The sequence below is a fragment of the Rhyacophila brunnea genome, unplaced genomic scaffold, assembly GCF_057557595.1.
Source record: "Rhyacophila brunnea isolate RB1 unplaced genomic scaffold, BYU_Rbru_1.0 scaffold_2, whole genome shotgun sequence".
In the NCBI taxonomy this organism is placed as follows: Eukaryota; Metazoa; Arthropoda; class Insecta; order Trichoptera; family Rhyacophilidae; genus Rhyacophila; species Rhyacophila brunnea.
The window spans coordinates 3,694,047-3,712,806 of record NW_028232859.1 but is presented as its reverse complement, the minus strand read 5'-3'; the positions used below and the strand labels follow the sequence as shown (position 1 = coordinate 3,712,806).

The 18,760-nt window shown below is 32.5% G+C and overlaps 1 protein-coding gene across 1 annotated transcript; it reads right to left on the bottom strand.

The window, feature by feature from the left end:
• Positions 1-6,977: 6,977 nt before the first annotated feature.
• Positions 6,978-18,611, bottom strand: LOC147071694 (protein-associating with the carboxyl-terminal domain of ezrin). Its single transcript, XM_085946876.1, has 8 exons — positions 18,317-18,611; positions 17,281-17,466; positions 15,495-15,634; positions 14,239-14,348; positions 13,783-14,112; positions 10,300-10,403; positions 9,503-9,586; positions 6,978-9,342 (listed from the first exon to the last, which is right to left on the bottom strand). Exons 1-8 carry the CDS (start codon positions 18,533-18,535, stop codon positions 8,284-8,286), a joined length of 2,232 nt encoding a protein of 743 aa, XP_085803002.1. The 5' UTR covers positions 18,536-18,611; the 3' UTR covers positions 6,978-8,283.
• Between the last annotated feature and the right edge of the window lie 149 nt (positions 18,612-18,760).

Genomic DNA, 18,760 nt, shown 5'->3' with positions numbered 1-18,760 from the left:
AAAAAAATCTACATTCGTTTTTGTAAGACGTAAATTTTATGTAATGTAATATTTAAATTGTTTTATGTAAGTTATCAATGATAATTATTAGAAAATACAATTAATGTTTTTTTTGTGGCTATGCCCCTTTTTGTAATAATTGTTGTGCTTAACAATTAGGGTAATTTTAATAAGTCGGCCGAAATAATTTCGCAACAATTTTTTTTTTAATTATCAAAGCACATTTAATGTAATCCGAAAAATGGGCAAATATATTTACATCCCAGATATTAAATTATGTTATGAATACTTTTATGAAAATATTTTGTTATTAATCAATTAAAATTACAAGCAGAATTCGATGGAGTGCAATCCAATGCTTTTAATTTTTCATACAGAGCAGTTATGTGTGAATCCTTTTTCACGCATCTATAGGTAGGTATGTGGTGATGCGGAAACTAGTCCCAACACATTTTTTATTTCTCACATCAGAACACCAGTTTATATATTTTTGTAAAACTTGTAATTCCCGACTGTCATAATATTATGTATTGCCTTCTTTCGTTTTTGTATTATATCCTAGAACAGTTTAATTAGCAAAACTTGTTCATTATATTTAAAATTAATTTAATAATTATTATGCATATTTGCAATACTTTGCATGACTAATGATTATTAGGTACTGTGATTCTTGTAGGTTTTCTATGATTATTATTAATCCTAAGTTGAATACTTGTGATGGTGGTTATATAAGTAAATATATTCCTATATTTTTTGCTTTGAAAAGCATGCACTTGGGGCAGTTATCTTTTTATAGTTTAATAAACAACATTATCATAAAACATACAATGATAGTGCCATAGTTTGTCACATTGCACGCTATTAATTCATGCTCAGCCTAGATATGATTCAAGTAAGCTAATAATAAGTGATATTGGTCGATGTTTGAGTTTTTTTTTAATTGTAGCACCATATCATTACTTCATTATATATTTGTTATAACTACCTACTGCCCAGCCCTATTCTAGCTGTCATATAATATATTATGTGTGCTGATTATTGCCTTCGAGCATAATATTAAGAATACCACATGGCAACTCCAAGAATTCTGGCTGCTCGTCTTCTCACCAGCATCGCGTAGCTCCAAATGAACTTAATATTTTTTTTGCTAGATCATCTTGCTTGCATAATATGAATCTGGTGTATTATGTTACCTATAAGTGTGTTTTGACACTTATCTTAAAATTTTATATATTATAAAGATATGAATATTACACTAGATTTGTCTAAAAAACATGATCGTCCTTTGTCAACAATGAAATAAATGTAACATAATATATTTAATCGATTAGCAAGTGTCGTACCTTTCGTTGTGTGATTTATTTATTAGTTTGGATAAATCTTTGTTTAAAATTAAATAAAAATTGAATCCCATCAAAATTGTGCAAATTTTTTCCATAAATATAGAATTTTCTCTTATTTTCCTACCATATCTGACACATTCAAATCAACTACATTTGATAATACTGCTTGTGAATGATATTCAGCAACCCCCCAAAATGTCAATCTGGTTGAAAAAAATGCAGGCCAGATTGAGACTCTTGAGGCGTCTATAGCAGATGGCCGAGCTAGGTTCAACATCGCTTCTTCAATTTCAAAGTGATGGAAAGCTGTATGATCCACCTTTTTTATCTCCTATTACTCTTAAAGTCATACCACCGGATATCTGTTCTCAAAGCTCAGTATGTAGTTGCTCGAAGGTCACCGTAAGGTGTCATAATTCTACTGCAAAACAATACCGTCAGAATGCAAGCATCGAATGGAAGGAATTTGGTTTTGATTTACAGTAAACACCACTGTTGGAATATAGGGCTGTTGGTGTATGTGTGTATATTTTATTGTGATAAATGTAGTATTATTTTCAATATTTATGTACGTATCTGTATTTTGAAAGATCACTCATTTAGAATATTAGAAATCTGCAAATGTTTATTTACTATTAGGTACTTATCTTAATCTTGGAGATAGTTAAGTATATGCTTTAATAATATATACATGTGAAAGATTATTTTGTTACTATCATGTTAAAGTTTTTAAATAGTTTGCATTTGAAATTAATATTATACATTCCATCAATTATTTTTATGTTAGTGAATAGACTATATATTTAATTAAAAAAAAAAAAAATTACCATGTCCGCTGAATAAGTGGAGTGTATGGGTCTCAACAGAGTGGAGTTTATATTAAGACCTTTTTACGAGGAATGGTTGTTAGCTTTTCGCATTAGCCATAGGGCCCTTGCACTGGATCACATACCTTAAAAAAAAAAAAGTGCATTCTTTATGCCCAGCCGTAAGATTGAACTAACAGCTTCAGATGACCTTTATACCAACCAGGCCATTTGGTGTGTTAGAGATAGACAAAATTGATATAACGCATTGTGTTCATCACCTATAAATAATTTAATGACACAATATAGCAGGCATGACCAACAGGTTGATCGTATCCATATTGGTAATTTTACAATGTCAAACTTTTGTAAAAATTAAAAATATTATGGAGGACGATACAGTATCTATGTGTCATACATTTATGACTATTTCGATACAAAGACAATCACAATAACAAACAAGTTGGTCACTCCTGCAATATTGTCATTGGCATATTTTGTCAGGACATGCACAAAACATCAGTATGTAATGATGTTCATATTAGTATTAGGTGATCTTCGTATGAATTTTAATGTGTTCATAATTTTCAATACACATTGTCGAATAAACACATCAAATTCACTAATAATTTTAAACAAGCACTCAAATCTAAACAGTTTTATGTGGAAACATAAAGTGTTCTGAGAATATATTCTCTATATTTTTCTACAATAATTATTTGTGTTTTGCATATTTTATATATTTAATTTTTATTGTGAATTTATAATCATTTACAGCATATGTGTCACTGATTTAAAAATCAGCCAAGTCCATAATAGATGAATAGGAGAAAAACAGCTTTTTGTTTTCTCAAATACATAGTCACAAGGGTGAAAGTTTATATTATTTCGAGTATAGAATATTTAAAATTAATAAATTCCACATTTTGATAATGCAGAAATGTTAGAAAGAAGTAGTTCTTCAGCAATTCACAAAAAAGTCAAAAATACCTAAAGGTGGACTTAGCTGATTTTGAAATGTAGTGACACATATATTTGTGGAGAAAACCTAAGATTTTGTACAATAATATTCGCATATCATTTGCATTGCATTTTTATTTTTCTATGTAGGTATGTACAAATAAGAAAGTGAACTTATTTTTGAAACTCACTAGCAATTTAATTTATATGTATATCCTGATATTTACAATGTAAATTGAATAACATTTATTTATTGAATTGTATAAATCTTAAAACAGAAAACAAATAAAATTTTGTCTATGCAAATTTTTGTTTCTATTACTATCCTATAAATAAGAATTATTTTACCTATTAAAACAGTGTCTGCCAAACTGTGTGCCACGAGATACTCCAGGTATGTTGCGAAAGAAGTACAGAAAACCCATGAATTTTCCATCACTTCATTAAGAGTGTATGATTGGGTCGTCGGTCCCTTTTGCAAAATACGAATATGACAATACACATGTATAGTTCTCAAAAAGAAAAGTAAATATCCTCGATTAGTTACCACAGCCATTAAATCTCTGTTGCCATTCGGGTCACAGTAACTTTGCGAATTAAGTTTTTCATCGCTGATGGAAATAAAAGATAAAAAACTGGAACAATTATTGATGATGAGCATTGTGTTTGTTTATCTAATTTAGAGCTGTATTTTGACATAATTCTTTCTCAAAATCAGATGCATCCTTCTCAATAATAAAATTATTATCTAAATTACCTACCTATACCTGCTAAGATTTTATTTTTTATTCATATTAATTTAGGATTAGGATTTAGTGTGCCACGAAATAAATTGCCCTTCCCCTGACAATTGTAAGGTGGAAGTGGCACTCATGTTGTTACTGAAGCGTTAAGAGAGTATTGCCAGGATTGGAAGATTCCGTTCCCCACATTAACCCACCCATTTCTTTGAAATGTCATAATTTTGAACTAAATAAATCAGGGATTTGCAAACTACAGCGTGCGGTCCAAATCCGGCACCCCATTTCTTATTGACCAGCCCAAAGGTTCATGTCAAGCTGCTTTGTGTATTTCCCATGCTGTCGAATATTAAAATAATAAGTGAAATCACTAAATGTTTTCTGGTGTCAGAATCAGTTCCAGCGGCATTTATCAGATCTTGATGCAAGTGCAGGAGATATCAAATCCATTGGACTGTACAGAATCTTTTACCTGACCTAAATTTGAATAGATTAATTTGCAGTATGATGACATTCTAAAAGATGAATGAACTACCCGAGTTCTATAAAAGTCTTTCAAGCAATAACTTTAGTTAATTGAGATTATATTGTGCTCGGTGATTTATATCCGTGTTTACCAATGGCCTGCGCGGCAACATCAAACATTAACGTCACTCCACAATGGGTATGTCTGGATATATCATCCAAAGATGAATAGACAGGATTTTCGGCTTTAACTGACACCCCTCATCCGCATTGATCCGTTATATTGAGGTTCTACTGTACAGGTCAATATTCGCATTGTCATCATTCAATTATGATGATAGGGAGTACTAACGTTGAACCCCAATTTGCTGAAAAGTTATCTGAAAAAATCAATCTCATTCTTATCAATGACAAAATTGTATTTGAATACTTGTAGTCTAGGTACTTATTATAATTAATAAATCGGTGGAAACCTGTTTTCGTCCTTGTTACGTAGTTAAGTAAATGTCCTCGAGTTTGCCTCTTCGCCTGCAGAGCCTAAAACATTTACATAGGTTTGGTAGGTACCTAGCCCATCTTGTTTAAATCTTACAGAGAAAAATATACCAAACATTTCTGCTCAGAATGACACAAAAAATTATTCTAAATGATAAATATTTTTAGGGTTAATTAAAAAACAAATTGTAAACATTTCATCCATACTTATATTTTATTACAAATAATTAGAAAAAACAATTCAGAGCGAGTTTATACAATATGAAAATTGGAATGACTAGATTTTTTCAATTTCACTATGCAACATTACACATGTTATTATGTAATAGAAAATGGAATTCATAAAGCTGTCATGAAACAGATGTTTTAATTATAAATTTCTAATACAAATCTCAATACGATACAATGTATACAACTTATAATACTGCAGAAGTGAGAATATTAATGAAATCACAACTGCAAGGTATGTATATTGATAATTTATTTTCTTATTACGTAATCATGAATTCACACAAAAGACCTTATCTCATTATTGATAGATTTTTATAAAAATTTCAATTAATAGTCGACGGCGGCCACATTTGATGGTTTAAACATTACAATTCCATGGAACCTGATTAATACGTAATGGTAATTAGCCCGGGATATGCATTAACCGTTTAAGTGACGTATCACATAGTGGCAAATGTCAATAATAGGAACATAAAACAAATATTGCTGAATGCCATTTGCTAGTAAAACATTTAACTAAAATACAAATAATTTAAACAGGTAAGAACTTTTGTAGGACGAATTTCGAGAGTTTTGAAACAACACCTTTGTAAATTTCGGAGGTTATGTTTAAAAATCTTGTATATTACTGAAGTTTATACAAGATAGTAAAAGTCAAAATAGAAAAGACAAAAATCCAATGTTAAACATAATATTATTATCTAATATCTCAGTTTTGAGAAAACGTCACTTAATCAATAAATGCTTATTTACAATGACAATTTCTGTTAGTAAATGGGACAAATTTCATTTAATCTCTTTTTAGATTTTTGTTACCCAAGTAGTGCAGCATTTTCTTGTAAATATAACTCAAGGTTATAAAAAAATATTAATAACTTGCACACAACCTGAATCAGTTTTCTACCCATTATAGACAGTGATTTTAATTCTGTTTATATTGATGTGATCTTCTTCTTGTGCTACAACCCTTTGTGGGTCTTGGCCTCCTCTATCATATGTCTCCATTCAGGTCTATCTAAAGTTGCTTCATACAGTTTTGGGCGACCGAGGTGTTTAAATTTAATTCGACACTATCCCTTCATCTTATAAAAGGTCGACCAGGTCTCCGATTGCCTTCCAAAATCTATATTTTTACATATAAATATACCAAAACATAATACTTTCTTATAATATGTTATTCAAATACTCTCCTTATACAAAAAACTTCGTAAGTATTAAAAATTAGTTTATTTTAATTACCTATCTATAGAAATATCACTATAATTAAATTATGTCAAGGTATGATTAAATAAAAAAAATGCATATGGTTAAAACCTACCTAGTTAACATTCAATACAAAATTGTAGAAAAAGTAACTACATATTTATATATTTTATATACAGGGATAATTTTGCATGTTATTAATAAATTATATTACTTTACCATCCATAACCCACATTCCCCCAACACATTAAATAAAGACAATCTTAGATCTCTATATCTTCTTTTCTCTATAGCTTCTGTTATCACCAAAGAAACCTGAATTTTGCCAACAAGTTCATCAAACATGGATGAAGTACAAAACATCAGTTTTGTTTAATGCGTCTTACGAAACAAGAATTACGTGTCTGTCGCTAATACTTTTATGTATACAGTTTTAAGAATATTTTATAAAGGGAAATAATTACGTATATTAAAAAATAAATAAATATATATATATATATATAGATGAGTGAACAAAAATTCCACACAACTAGTGCAAGACCCATAACACAAAATACGCACATAGCCACCAATAATGAATGACAAAAAAATCATTACCTATTTTTTATTCTTTTACTATAAATTTAATATAAGTATAAAAAAATCAGTGAAGTAGTACAGTGAAACGTCATTAATACGAATTCCACTGGACCGAAAATCGAAAAAAAATTCAAATTACGAATTATGAAATGTATAGTTCCGTGTGTGTTAATGGTCATAAAATGTCAGGATTATTTTTATTACCTTCTTAAAATAAGTAATTTATGATGCTTTAAGAAAAGTCTGTCACAATTTTCAATGACTGGCTCATAAAATAGTGTACTTTATTACGATTTATTGAATATTTTTATATGCCAGGACACTGAAATAATTTCGAATTAAAGGTATGGTTTTATATGAAAATAATGTTCAAGGGACTTTTTTTTCGCGAAAATTTCGAATTACGGCGAACTTCGAATTATCTGTGTTCTTATTAACGAGGTTTTACTGTATAGTGCATTCAGACAATATGACCTATTTGACATTTTGTTAACATTGATGTTTTCTAGGGATAATACACATATATTGGTTCTATTGCTAAAAATCGAATGCTTGCTTTATTAGAGAAACTAAAATTATTTATCTCAACAGAGCACTCTTTGCCTACCTAGTAAGTAGGTTTATAATTTTTTCACACTGCATGTGATCAAAAATCAGTTTTAACTTCATATAAAATATATGATAATCAGTTTTTTAGCTCTCCTGTAAGTTGATAATTTTGTAGTAGGCCGTATTGCCAGAATGCCCATGCTAGTTATTAAAAAAATTCAACAGAACAATTTTATTTTTATGAATAATGTTATGTCTATACACAATATTATTATTGTAAAGCATGTTTGCTTTTCAAAATGTTATATTTAATCTAACACTTCAAAGCGTGTGTAAGTTACATACGCAGTTCGTAATCATTGTCGTAACAGGGTTAATATTTCAACCGAAGACTTTAAAATGACGAATATAAAACTGACAGCACTCCAGTGAAAACTGATATTTAAATTGGAATTTAATAATCCACCCAATGATAAATTGAATCAGCAAATAATTCAATTATTACTATTTAAGTGTAAAATCGGCAACACCAACTAATATGTATACAATTACTTTTACAAATATTTTTGTGTATAGTCATAGCAAAGCTCCAATTGAAGATGTTATGTATAGTTACATTCTGAATCTTTGGGGAGTTTGACATAGAATGCTGTGTCGACTCTTGATAAATTTCCCATATATTGAAGCTACCGAAGATTCGGTTGGCATGGTCTGTAATCATTGCATCTCAGCGGCATGCCACATGATGTCGAAAAACCAGACAAGACCGACAGAGAGTATCAGAAACCACAAAAATAGCTCAGCGTTTAGTCGCCAATCAACAGAATTCTGCAGATCAGGTTCGAACCCGTCAAGAAAACCGTCATCTTCGTCGGAAAATATTTCTTCAATGAATCCAAAGTCCTCTAAGTATCAAACGTCTTCCCAGCCGCCGCTTCCCCACGCTTCATCGCCGGCCTTTGACTCCTCGCTTTCCAACGGCGCAAAGTTCAATTTAGAGCTGAACGCTTGAGGCATATCGGACCCTACACTGTCATCGCCCAGCTCATTACCGGCAATATCTATCTTTTCATTGACGGGAAAGGTGTTGGTTTTCTCAATGACAGGTTCCATATCGGTGAAGAAGTCAAATTCGTCACGATTTGTTGCACCGTTCGCTACATTTGACACTTTAAATTTTTGATTCTTTATATCCAGTTCGGATATGTCAGTCAGTTTCCGTGATTTCGCATCCATTGCTGCTTTTTGTAAATAAAGCAAATCATTTTTATTACTCTTAACTTTGGCGGTTTCTATTCCTGTTTTTATTTCACTATTTGGTACTGTCATTTCTTGTATATCGTTATTTATTAACGCAGTCTTAGTTTGTGCTAAATCATTAAAGTCAAAACGTTCACCGGCATCAAGCATATCATGAGCATTTACCAATCCTTTAACATCGAATTCCGACTCGAACACAAAATTTTCTCTATTATCATTTTCATTCCAATCACTCCAGTTACCATCGCTACCTTCCACATCTTCTTCGACCGTATTAACCATAACCTCGCTATCTAAATCTTCTCCACCATCGGGTGATGGCCTTTCGTGTAAGAACAAGTTGCTTTCGATGATTGATTCCCCACTGCCAAAGGAAATCTCATCAGGGACAAATTTATTTGGCGGAGAGTCAGCGGCATTGATACGAGATTCACTCAATATTTCTCTTCCATGTGCTGTGATTTGGTGGCTCAATTTGAGGTTATCAGGTATTTTGTCCGTATTGGTCTGTGAAATGATTTTCTGTTTCAATTTATGAGGTATAGAGTCTGTTTTAATCCTCGGATGGGTGAGTGGCCTTCCGTCTGCGAATAATTTGAATCTCTTACCGCCGATCACAGTAGCCGCTCCTAATATCGGAACAAGGTCGGCGAGGCATAGCAGAGTCATGGAAACTAACGTGTCACTGGTGTCTTTTATACCCACTAAAAGCTGAAAATAACAAAAAATAAAAATTAATAATCACAGGTTAACTATAATACATATTCCGAATATCGTTGATTATGTATTACAGATGGCATAAGCAATATTGCAAGGTATTAATTATTTTATTCACTTATTAATTATTCAAGTATTAAAAATAGTATCTTACTTCTGGTAACACGTGTGTTGTGAGATCTTCCCTGCTGAATGTAGCGAAGTATCCAGAGAAGTGCTTCAAGAGTGAAAGCCGTACCTGAAATTTGGTAAAAATGAATTTAAAATAAATAACAAAAATGTTAGAAATACATTCTTCTTTGTTTTCGTCTCCCTCACTATTGACGATTGTGACCCCTATCAAATAACATACTTATTGTGTATTTCCAGTGATCCTAGTATTCCGCCATCCAAATAGTTGAAGTTACTGAGAGATCCGTAGTATCTTTCTACGCAACCTCCCTTTTAAACGTCGATCCTCGATATTTCACTGTTGAGCCTTTCCAAGCTTCTAGCTACATATTTGGCCGAACTGCAGAATTTTTTGGAGATGTATTTTAGAGATCTGGTCATTCACGTTAATTTCTTTCAGGAGAAAAATATTCGTGATCACTACCATCCATGTAATCCAACACTTAAGTAGCCGGTCCCGCACTAATGCGGAAATTATTATATTACGTTTACACACTGTGTAAGTAATCGTGATATTATGCTCACCATACCATCATATAACCGTGTTGAATTTCATGTTGAAGTATCTTTATATTTATAGCATTATCATGTAGCCAGCAGTTCTCAAGTAGTTATTTATTATATTATAGGTGAACACTAACTAATGTTTCGTAATATCATGATTATGAATTATTGTCATCAATATAATATCACACTGAATCAATCCTCTCATTCAAATTTGTGAATCAGTTCGCACATATAATTGTCTAAATAAAAATTAAAGAGCATGCACTGCCTTACCTGGACATCTCTTACACGAAACATTCTCAAGAGCTGGGGTGTGACATGTTGGGTGAACACACTCAAGGAAAATAAGCCACAGTCTTTCTCTGATGCAGTGTGCCCTGTAAACAAATAAAAAACGAGGCATCTATGAAGTACTGTATTTGGCAAATACATATAGATATTTTTTGTACATTAGATATTGGGCTTTCAAGAAAGCCATTGCTATATTTTAGAGTTTATATGGATAAGTAACAAGAATAATACTGAATAAAAGGCGACATGATTCATAAGAGGAAACACAAAAATTGCAGAGTTTCCGCACACTATTTTTTATAACGAACATCTTAAGGCGTATGGGTTTATTCGCAAGAATCAAATTTGACGTAAGCGTCTGCTTCTCGTGTAGTAGATACGAAATCAGAGGTTTTAAAAGTGTTGAATTAATAATATTTTTTTCCTAACAAATTTTATAAACATTTTTGTAGTCGGTAGAATAAATTATAAGAATAAAAATAGTAGACCTCTAAATAAGAACCTCATATTATTGATATGCTGAATTTGTGAAGTGACACCTTTTCTTGAACCTATCATATTTAGGTTCAAATTCAGTGCAAATATTTTTCAAAAAAAAATCTAATACTAAAAAACACGAAAGTGTAAACAAATATAATTTTATTCATTTTCATAAGCTAACATTACAAATTATAAGTTTAAAACATTCACAAGATGGCATGAAAGATTTCTGTTATTATTGCGTTTTTATTAAATTATAAAAAAATGACTCATAAAAGAAAGCAATTCAATGAATATTTGTCGAGGAACGTTTTTTTTTTTTAAATTTAGTACACAACAATTATGATTTGAGAAACAATTATTATAATAGCATGTATTTGACGGCAGTACGTTTTGGTCGCCGCGGAGGATTTCGGAACATTAGTGTATAGAAAATTAATAATTGGTTCCTTAATTAGTGTATTGGTTTAACGGTATGCAATGTATTAGAATAACTATTATAAATTGTTTTTTTTTTTATAATTTTATTTTCTTTTCTATTGATAGCTATTAATTGATAATTGATATTATTATTTGTTAACTTGATAATTATTATATTGAGGGTTTCTTATATCCATCGACCGTGTTAGTCTGATCAACGAGTTCAGGCAATACACAATTCATATAAATCTTGTCACTTGTGATTGAAGAGTAATATTGTTTTTATTATTCAATGAAATAGGTTCTTACCTCAATATATGTTTTACTTGAGTTAAATAATTACTAATAAATGCCTAAGGTGATTCCATTCAATTCAACTCGGCATTAAATATATTAAATTCTAAAAGTTTTGTACTATTTCATTTGAGTCGTTTTATGCGATCCTGGTTTCGCCTTTCGACATCGTCAGGATGCGCACTCCTCAAATATACACTGACAACGAAAGCAGCTAATTCTCACTTAACAATAAATTAATACAATAAAGTAAGGTAAAAACTTTATCACCTACCTATTAAGTCAAAGTGCACAATGAAAAATTTAACAAACAATTAATTATGAATAGTTGAATTGTGGCAGTATGAAAAAAAAAGATTTTACCACAAACCATCTGAAAAATACATACATCATAAAACATATACGTGATTTTGTGCCCCAAAACACTTATTTTATTATTATTTTGACGATTAGGAAAATTATGACACATGTTTCAGTGGCCATTACTATGACAGCATTCGAAAACGTATTTTACTTTAAATTTTCTACAAATTTACTATTTGTGACATAAACCACTTAAGATCGATAATAAATAGACCTTGAAAAATAATATTATTTTGTTTCTATTGATAATGCCAATAAACATACTCCTGGATACGTCCCTTTGAAAATAACAAAACATGGCGACCCAGGTACATAAAAACTGTATTAAGCCCAACCAAGTAGGTATTTATCAAAATAATTAAAGTCCACCTATATTTTATCTAAACTGCTCAAGTCCAAAATATTTTTTTTTATAAATGTTGCACCGAACGAATACCTTTAGGACTTCTTTGTAGCCATCGTGGTTATAAGATTCAATTATCTTACAATATCTCACATGCTGCAACCATTTGTATTACAAGATAATAAATAATATAATATAACTACATTTTTCTCAGTTTCACATTCACTGCACCGCGATTTCCTAACTCTCGTCTCGTGTGGCACCAGACGAGATGACGTAATTGTGTCGTCACGCTCGAGGCATGCCGACCGCGCACAGAATAACCATAGAAAATATTATTATCATACACCTATATGTGTATGGTGACAATGAATAGCGCCGCTGTCTGACCACTCGCTATTTTCTCGAATGCTATTATCACTCCGGTAGTACGTCATAATGATGTCATATGACGTCATCTCGACCGGGAAGCTTGCACTCGCAAGTTCTAACATAGAGCCCCTGGTATTTTATGATGTTTGATTTGTCAATAGAAAAACTATATGGATTAATCGATCAAATGGTCTCTTTTTGTTAAATTTGCAAAATAATTATATATCTAAATTGTCTGAAAATAGGATAAATACATGAAAACGTACGACGTGTTTTGGTAATATAGCGTCACTAATTGTACCGAATTTATAGGGTTTTATTTATTTTTTCATTGTTAATTATTATTTATAGTATTACGGAAATGTTATATTATAATAAAAAAATATTTTTATTGTGCAGTATATATTATTTTGTGAGAAAAAATCATTCAAAATTGGCTGATGTATACTCAAACTAAAATGGCTTTAAAATCTTTATTTTTCTGAAATTAAAAAAAGTACGTGAGTTAATCAATGAAATGTATTGTTTTACCCATTTCTTTCATACAATATATACCTGCAAAACCATTATTAAGTTCAAAAATTCACTGTGGCGTGACAGTCGTTTTGGCCAATTTCGAAAACAGGACCGACTATTTGTCATTTATTTTAAAAAGTAAAGCGAATCAGAAAATTTTAATGACACAAAAAGTGTTATTTGAATATTATTTATTAGATTTTAAATAAATAAAGTGTTTATTATGTGTCAATTCGTGTTAAACGTCCTTGCCATTTCCACGATTCTGAGAAGACAGGAAAAAACGGGTCCAATGGCCTTAAGAATACAACAAAATAATATGACTCTTTCGAAAGATATGTATGTATATATATTTCTGGTCAAAATCTAAATAAAAATATGTAGGTATTATGTATTGATCTATAACTTCTAAAACACACCAAAATCATAAATGAAAAAAATGTTTCAAAATCTAAAGATGTTATTTTTCATACATGTATTGGAAAAAAGAGTTTGGAAGAATTTGGAAATAAAATACGATAGAAAAAAAACTAACATTTATACCAACCAGTTACACTCAATTAAGATTTAAAAAACCTTTTATTAAATCGTGCATTTGACAACAGTTCATTTTAATTGCGCCATAATGACGTAAGATGTTAATAAAATATATTATATTAAAAGAAATGATTACATACCCGATTTTGGTATCAAGATATGCGGCAGTAGTTTTTCTCTGGCAGTGGAATCGAGCAGAACCATCCTGGACAGCAACGGTCCCCCGAGTTGCTTGGCCACTGTCTCTTCATTGAAAATTCTGAGCTTATCCGAGAGGCTGCAGAAAAATTGTCCTTTCTCATGTTCAGATTTCAATGGGAGCGAAGTAAGAAACTTGTGAATGGAAATAAACTCGTGATTGAAAAATTCGTGGCGCAGCAGTGACGAGAAATTAGGCCTCAAGCTGGCGACAGGATTTTGAAGTTCATTTCGGCAGACCATTTTGAAGTCTCTGAGGTAAGGGACATCATCTGAAATAATACATGGCTGCGTTAAAACTTTAACAGTATATACTATTGAATAGTGGAAGAGATTGTTCAAGTTAATTAGAAGGATTGTAAGTTAATTGGTAGATGGATAACATAAGTGCTACAAACCTTCATTCCTTCCTTTCAGAACATCTTCAACTAGCGTACAAAAGGCATACTGATCAATCTTAGTAAGATCATCAGCTATATCTTCATTCTGGTCCACTGCTCTGTCATACCTGTGAGTGAAATATATACAAAGTACATACAGTGCGATTTCTATATTCTGAGTGACACGTCAGATCATTGTAAGCATTGTGAACGGATGGAAGCAACAAGCCGGGGTATAAAGATCAAATGGAGTGGAAATTTTTAGTTCTCAATATGAGCCTGGGAGCCTCCCCCCTGATTGGCTACTACTATTTTTTCCTGCAAACTTTGGAAATTCTCGTGAACCTGTTTGGGAATCACTGGTGCAAGTAGATATTTTTTTTAAATACACCATTTATAACAATATCTTTTTATTAAGATTTTTTCTGAAATTATATACAAATTTATATGAACATTTTAATTCAAAAATTCAATATTGATTGATTCTTGTGATTCAACTTTTGGCAGCTTCAGGTTATAAATTCAACATCCCTAAATTGGTAATACACCCGATCCTCTTTTTGCACAGCTATTTTGCACGGTTTAAAAAAAGTACCGATTATTTTTTATTTACACTGATTTTTTTGCTTTAACACGGTTTATAAAAACTAAAAAGAATAAAAATACGTACCTACGTATATACATATTTTATAAAAAAAACTGCATTGTAATTGACCGCACGCCACTGGTGCATACATATGTTGTCACCGGATGCCGCCCAGACATACATACGATACATGGCGCCACTAGTCAGTCACTTCGGGTTCGATACGAGGGACGCACCACATGCTTCGGCATCAGCGTCATTAAATATATCCAGCGATGAGAGTGATCTTTCGCCAACGAAAAACAGCAGTAAACGGGCGCGTTTATTGTCAAAAGTAACGACACTGAATGAATATATTTCTCTATGCTAAATTTAATTTAAATCGAAAACTATGTATGTGTTTTTATGTAGGTATAAAAAAAAAAAATTCGATTTATTTTTGAGTTCAAGAATTTCGTATTTTGAGTTGATTTTAAGTAATGGAACCTATCTACCATTTTTGTATGGGCACCTTATCTTTTTTTACACGGTTTTGTTTTGCACGGTAGTATGGTAGTATTTGGAACGTATCCCCCGTGCAAAAAGAGAATCGAGTGTATTAATTTTTTCTTAGAATTATTGCATCTATTAAATCGTTCTTGCTATCGTTGCACGGTAAATGTAATATTGAAATGAGCTCTGAACGCACCTGTGTTTCCTGCTTTCTTTAAGATATGCCGGATTCATTTCTGTGAACGCTCTCAAGAATTCCATAGCACCGAGTTTCCAACAGCCATCGGCCATAACATAGATGGAGCCGATGCTTACATTATTATGTGATTGTGAAGCCTGGAATAAAACAATGATTATTAATATGTATTATTTATAACTGGCACTTCATGGGCAACCTGATCAGTAAAGGATTCTATGATTATTTTTACAGATCGTTATAAAATATTATAAATGGCGTTACAGCCCGGTGTGGGCCCGAGCCGCCTCCAACATTGCTCTCTACCATTTTCTCTTATACTCATTTCAAAACATCAGTTTTATTGCCGATCTCCACTTTTGGCAACCAACAATCGTAGCCAATTGAAATTTATTCCTTTAGAATCAGATTCAATTGTATAGACAGTAATTCTGACTATAGTATTTTTAATGTACTATACATACTTACCATTATAAACGGTTGGTAACATTTTGAAAAAAAAAATCGACCGTGTACCACTTCAAATCGTTCCCGTATCCCCATATGCATACCATAGCTTGGGAAGAATAGACTCTAATTGAACAATATGAAAAGGTGCATTTCGAGCATAAGAGAAACAATGAATAAGAAACCAAATAAAAGTACACGATATCAAAAAAAACTGTTGAAATGGAAATGGGTAAGCATGTCTCTTGACAAATGTATAACCGCTGGACTAATGCTATTTAAGAGTTTACAGGGTTACCCTCAATTAAAAGGTATTTTAAACATTAAATTTCACATTTAACATACTGTGTTATTAAATTGATGACAGCAACACAATATGGAAAACTGCAAAATGGTGAAGGGTGAAGGACACGAGTAGGTATCGCTCTGTCTTTCTAGTCTGTATAGCTCAATAGAAAATATCCGATATCCCTCCATACTATTTATTGCAGCCCGCTGACTAAATGAAATCCAAAAAAAAAAAAAAAACCCGAGCATACATATTCTAATTACTTACAAGGTATTCAGCAAAACTCGAGTTAGTCAACTTGTTGAACGAAGACCAATTAAGATCGAAATATCAGGAGTGTCCTTAATGAAACTAAACAAGTCTCAATACAGACATTGCTTTAGCAAAGATGTACAGAAGATAGCAACCACAAACATAGAACCCGACTTTAAGACACTTGCTGCCAGCACGCAGTGTCAATAATCTCACTAATGCTGACAATAGTACATAATGCAGAGTGGAGAGTGACCTATGTACATTTCAATAAAAAGTTACTGTCTGTCTAGGCTCATTAGAAAATATCTCGTAATCCTCAACACTGTGGCCCGTTAGAATATATAGGAGGATCGGTGTGTAAAACTCCCACCTCCGCACCCGTTATGTATATGCAGCCACGTCATACGCGGCCGGCTAACATAACCCTTACGTGTGCCAGATCAAAGAGTTTAAGCCCTTATTTTGTCCCGAGCAGAGCCGCACGGGACTGGTGATGCAACCTTGCACCGAAGTGCGAATGCATGATGTTAATTTATATGGCAACTATCAGAGTGACTTTAATTTGAAGAGTCGCAAGGGGAGTCGAGAGTGTCCCGCTCCCCGTACGCTCTGGCGAATTTAGTAAAGGCCGGAATATATGGGAGGATTGTGGATTCTTTTCTTCTATCCATCTCTTATTTATTTATGTCATGGGTTAGGTAACTAGTCCATGAAGATGTTTATAGAAACTACGGCCAAGAGTAGTATGGAGTAATTATTACATAGTGATGATGATTGAGTAATAATAATTGTTACCTTGTTATGGAGAAATTCCAAGGCTTGAAGTATTTGATTGAGCCCAACACAGATATGCAGTGAGTCCTGTGTAGATAAGGCTTGCGAAAGAGGCTGAACAGGTTCTGTGGCCAGCCAGTAGACTCCTCGCTGGTTCCAGCGCCATACATACTTCAAAATTGACGGGTGACGATACTTCCTAAGACTCTACAAATAATAAAAAGTTTCAATTAAGACAATGTAGGATATACGAAATTAATAATTGAATGAAAACAATATTGTTAAATTCCTATCAGCAGATAAGAATATTATATAAACTCACACCTAATCATCAAAACAACTTTCTAGAATCTACCATCATTCAGGGCATACCACAATCTACAAATAAGTGCCGTGACGTGTCTGCAGGGTTTATTTAGTGTTCCACTGATCTTGTAACTTCAGAGTATTATACTGTATATCAGTGACGTCCCGTGGGGGTAGGCAGATTGAGCGTCGTTTGGGGGCAGCAGTTACTCGAAGGGCGACAAATCGAGGAGAGTCATTTGGAATATATAGAAAGAACTACCTAAACTTAATAATAACGAAATAATATTTCCATTAAAAAATTCAGCTCACTGGTTTTGTCGGGTTCGCGATGTCTAGTTTACTTCCGTTGCCCTTTGACGTCCTTGGTGACCAGAAACGACACGTGCAGATTTGCAAATAATTACAGTCTGATACTTTGTTAGTAATGTATCGATACAACAAATTTCTAAGGTATTGGACTCATGAAAGGAAATGGGGCGGCATTTTATCTAGGGACGTCACTGCTGTTTATAATATATAGCTGCCCTGGTGCTGTCAACTTTATCTGAATCTGACATCTTAGATGGGTATTAAATATAAGGCACGTAGACATTTGACTTGACATCTGAACTCAGAAATGCCAAAAGTTGCTTGTTTCAGAGGTCTTTTGAGACCAAACCAAAACCTGACACAACTTACTGTAACCCAAAATTAAGTAGGTTGATATGTTTTGATTTGGAAATTACCAAAGATAAAATCAGTTACTCACAGCTGTACATTTTTCCAATGGTGAATGAAGGGTCCATAAGGGTCCAAGGATTGGAGCTTCATTCTTGAAAACCGATATTGACCCATAACCTTCCAAATTGAAGGCATACCCTGAGTCATTGACGGTGGCCTGATAGTGTGCCCAAAAATCTGTTATTTCGGTGGCTTTTTCATTTATTTCTAAGCCGCTCGGGTGTGACGTTTCGTTGCCCATTATCATAGATTCGTAAGACGAAAACGAAAACCATTGGCAAACAAATGACAGATCAACTGGAGATTTCCATGTTGTCGAATCTGAAATTTTCTTTAGCTTCGTTAAGTTGTTTTGCCTGGAAGGACCATTTTTTTCTGAAACCTGAATAAATACTGCCAACACTACATTTCGATTTTGTGGAAAATCCTAAAAGAAAATGGACAAAACAACCTCTAATAATTCTAAGTACTA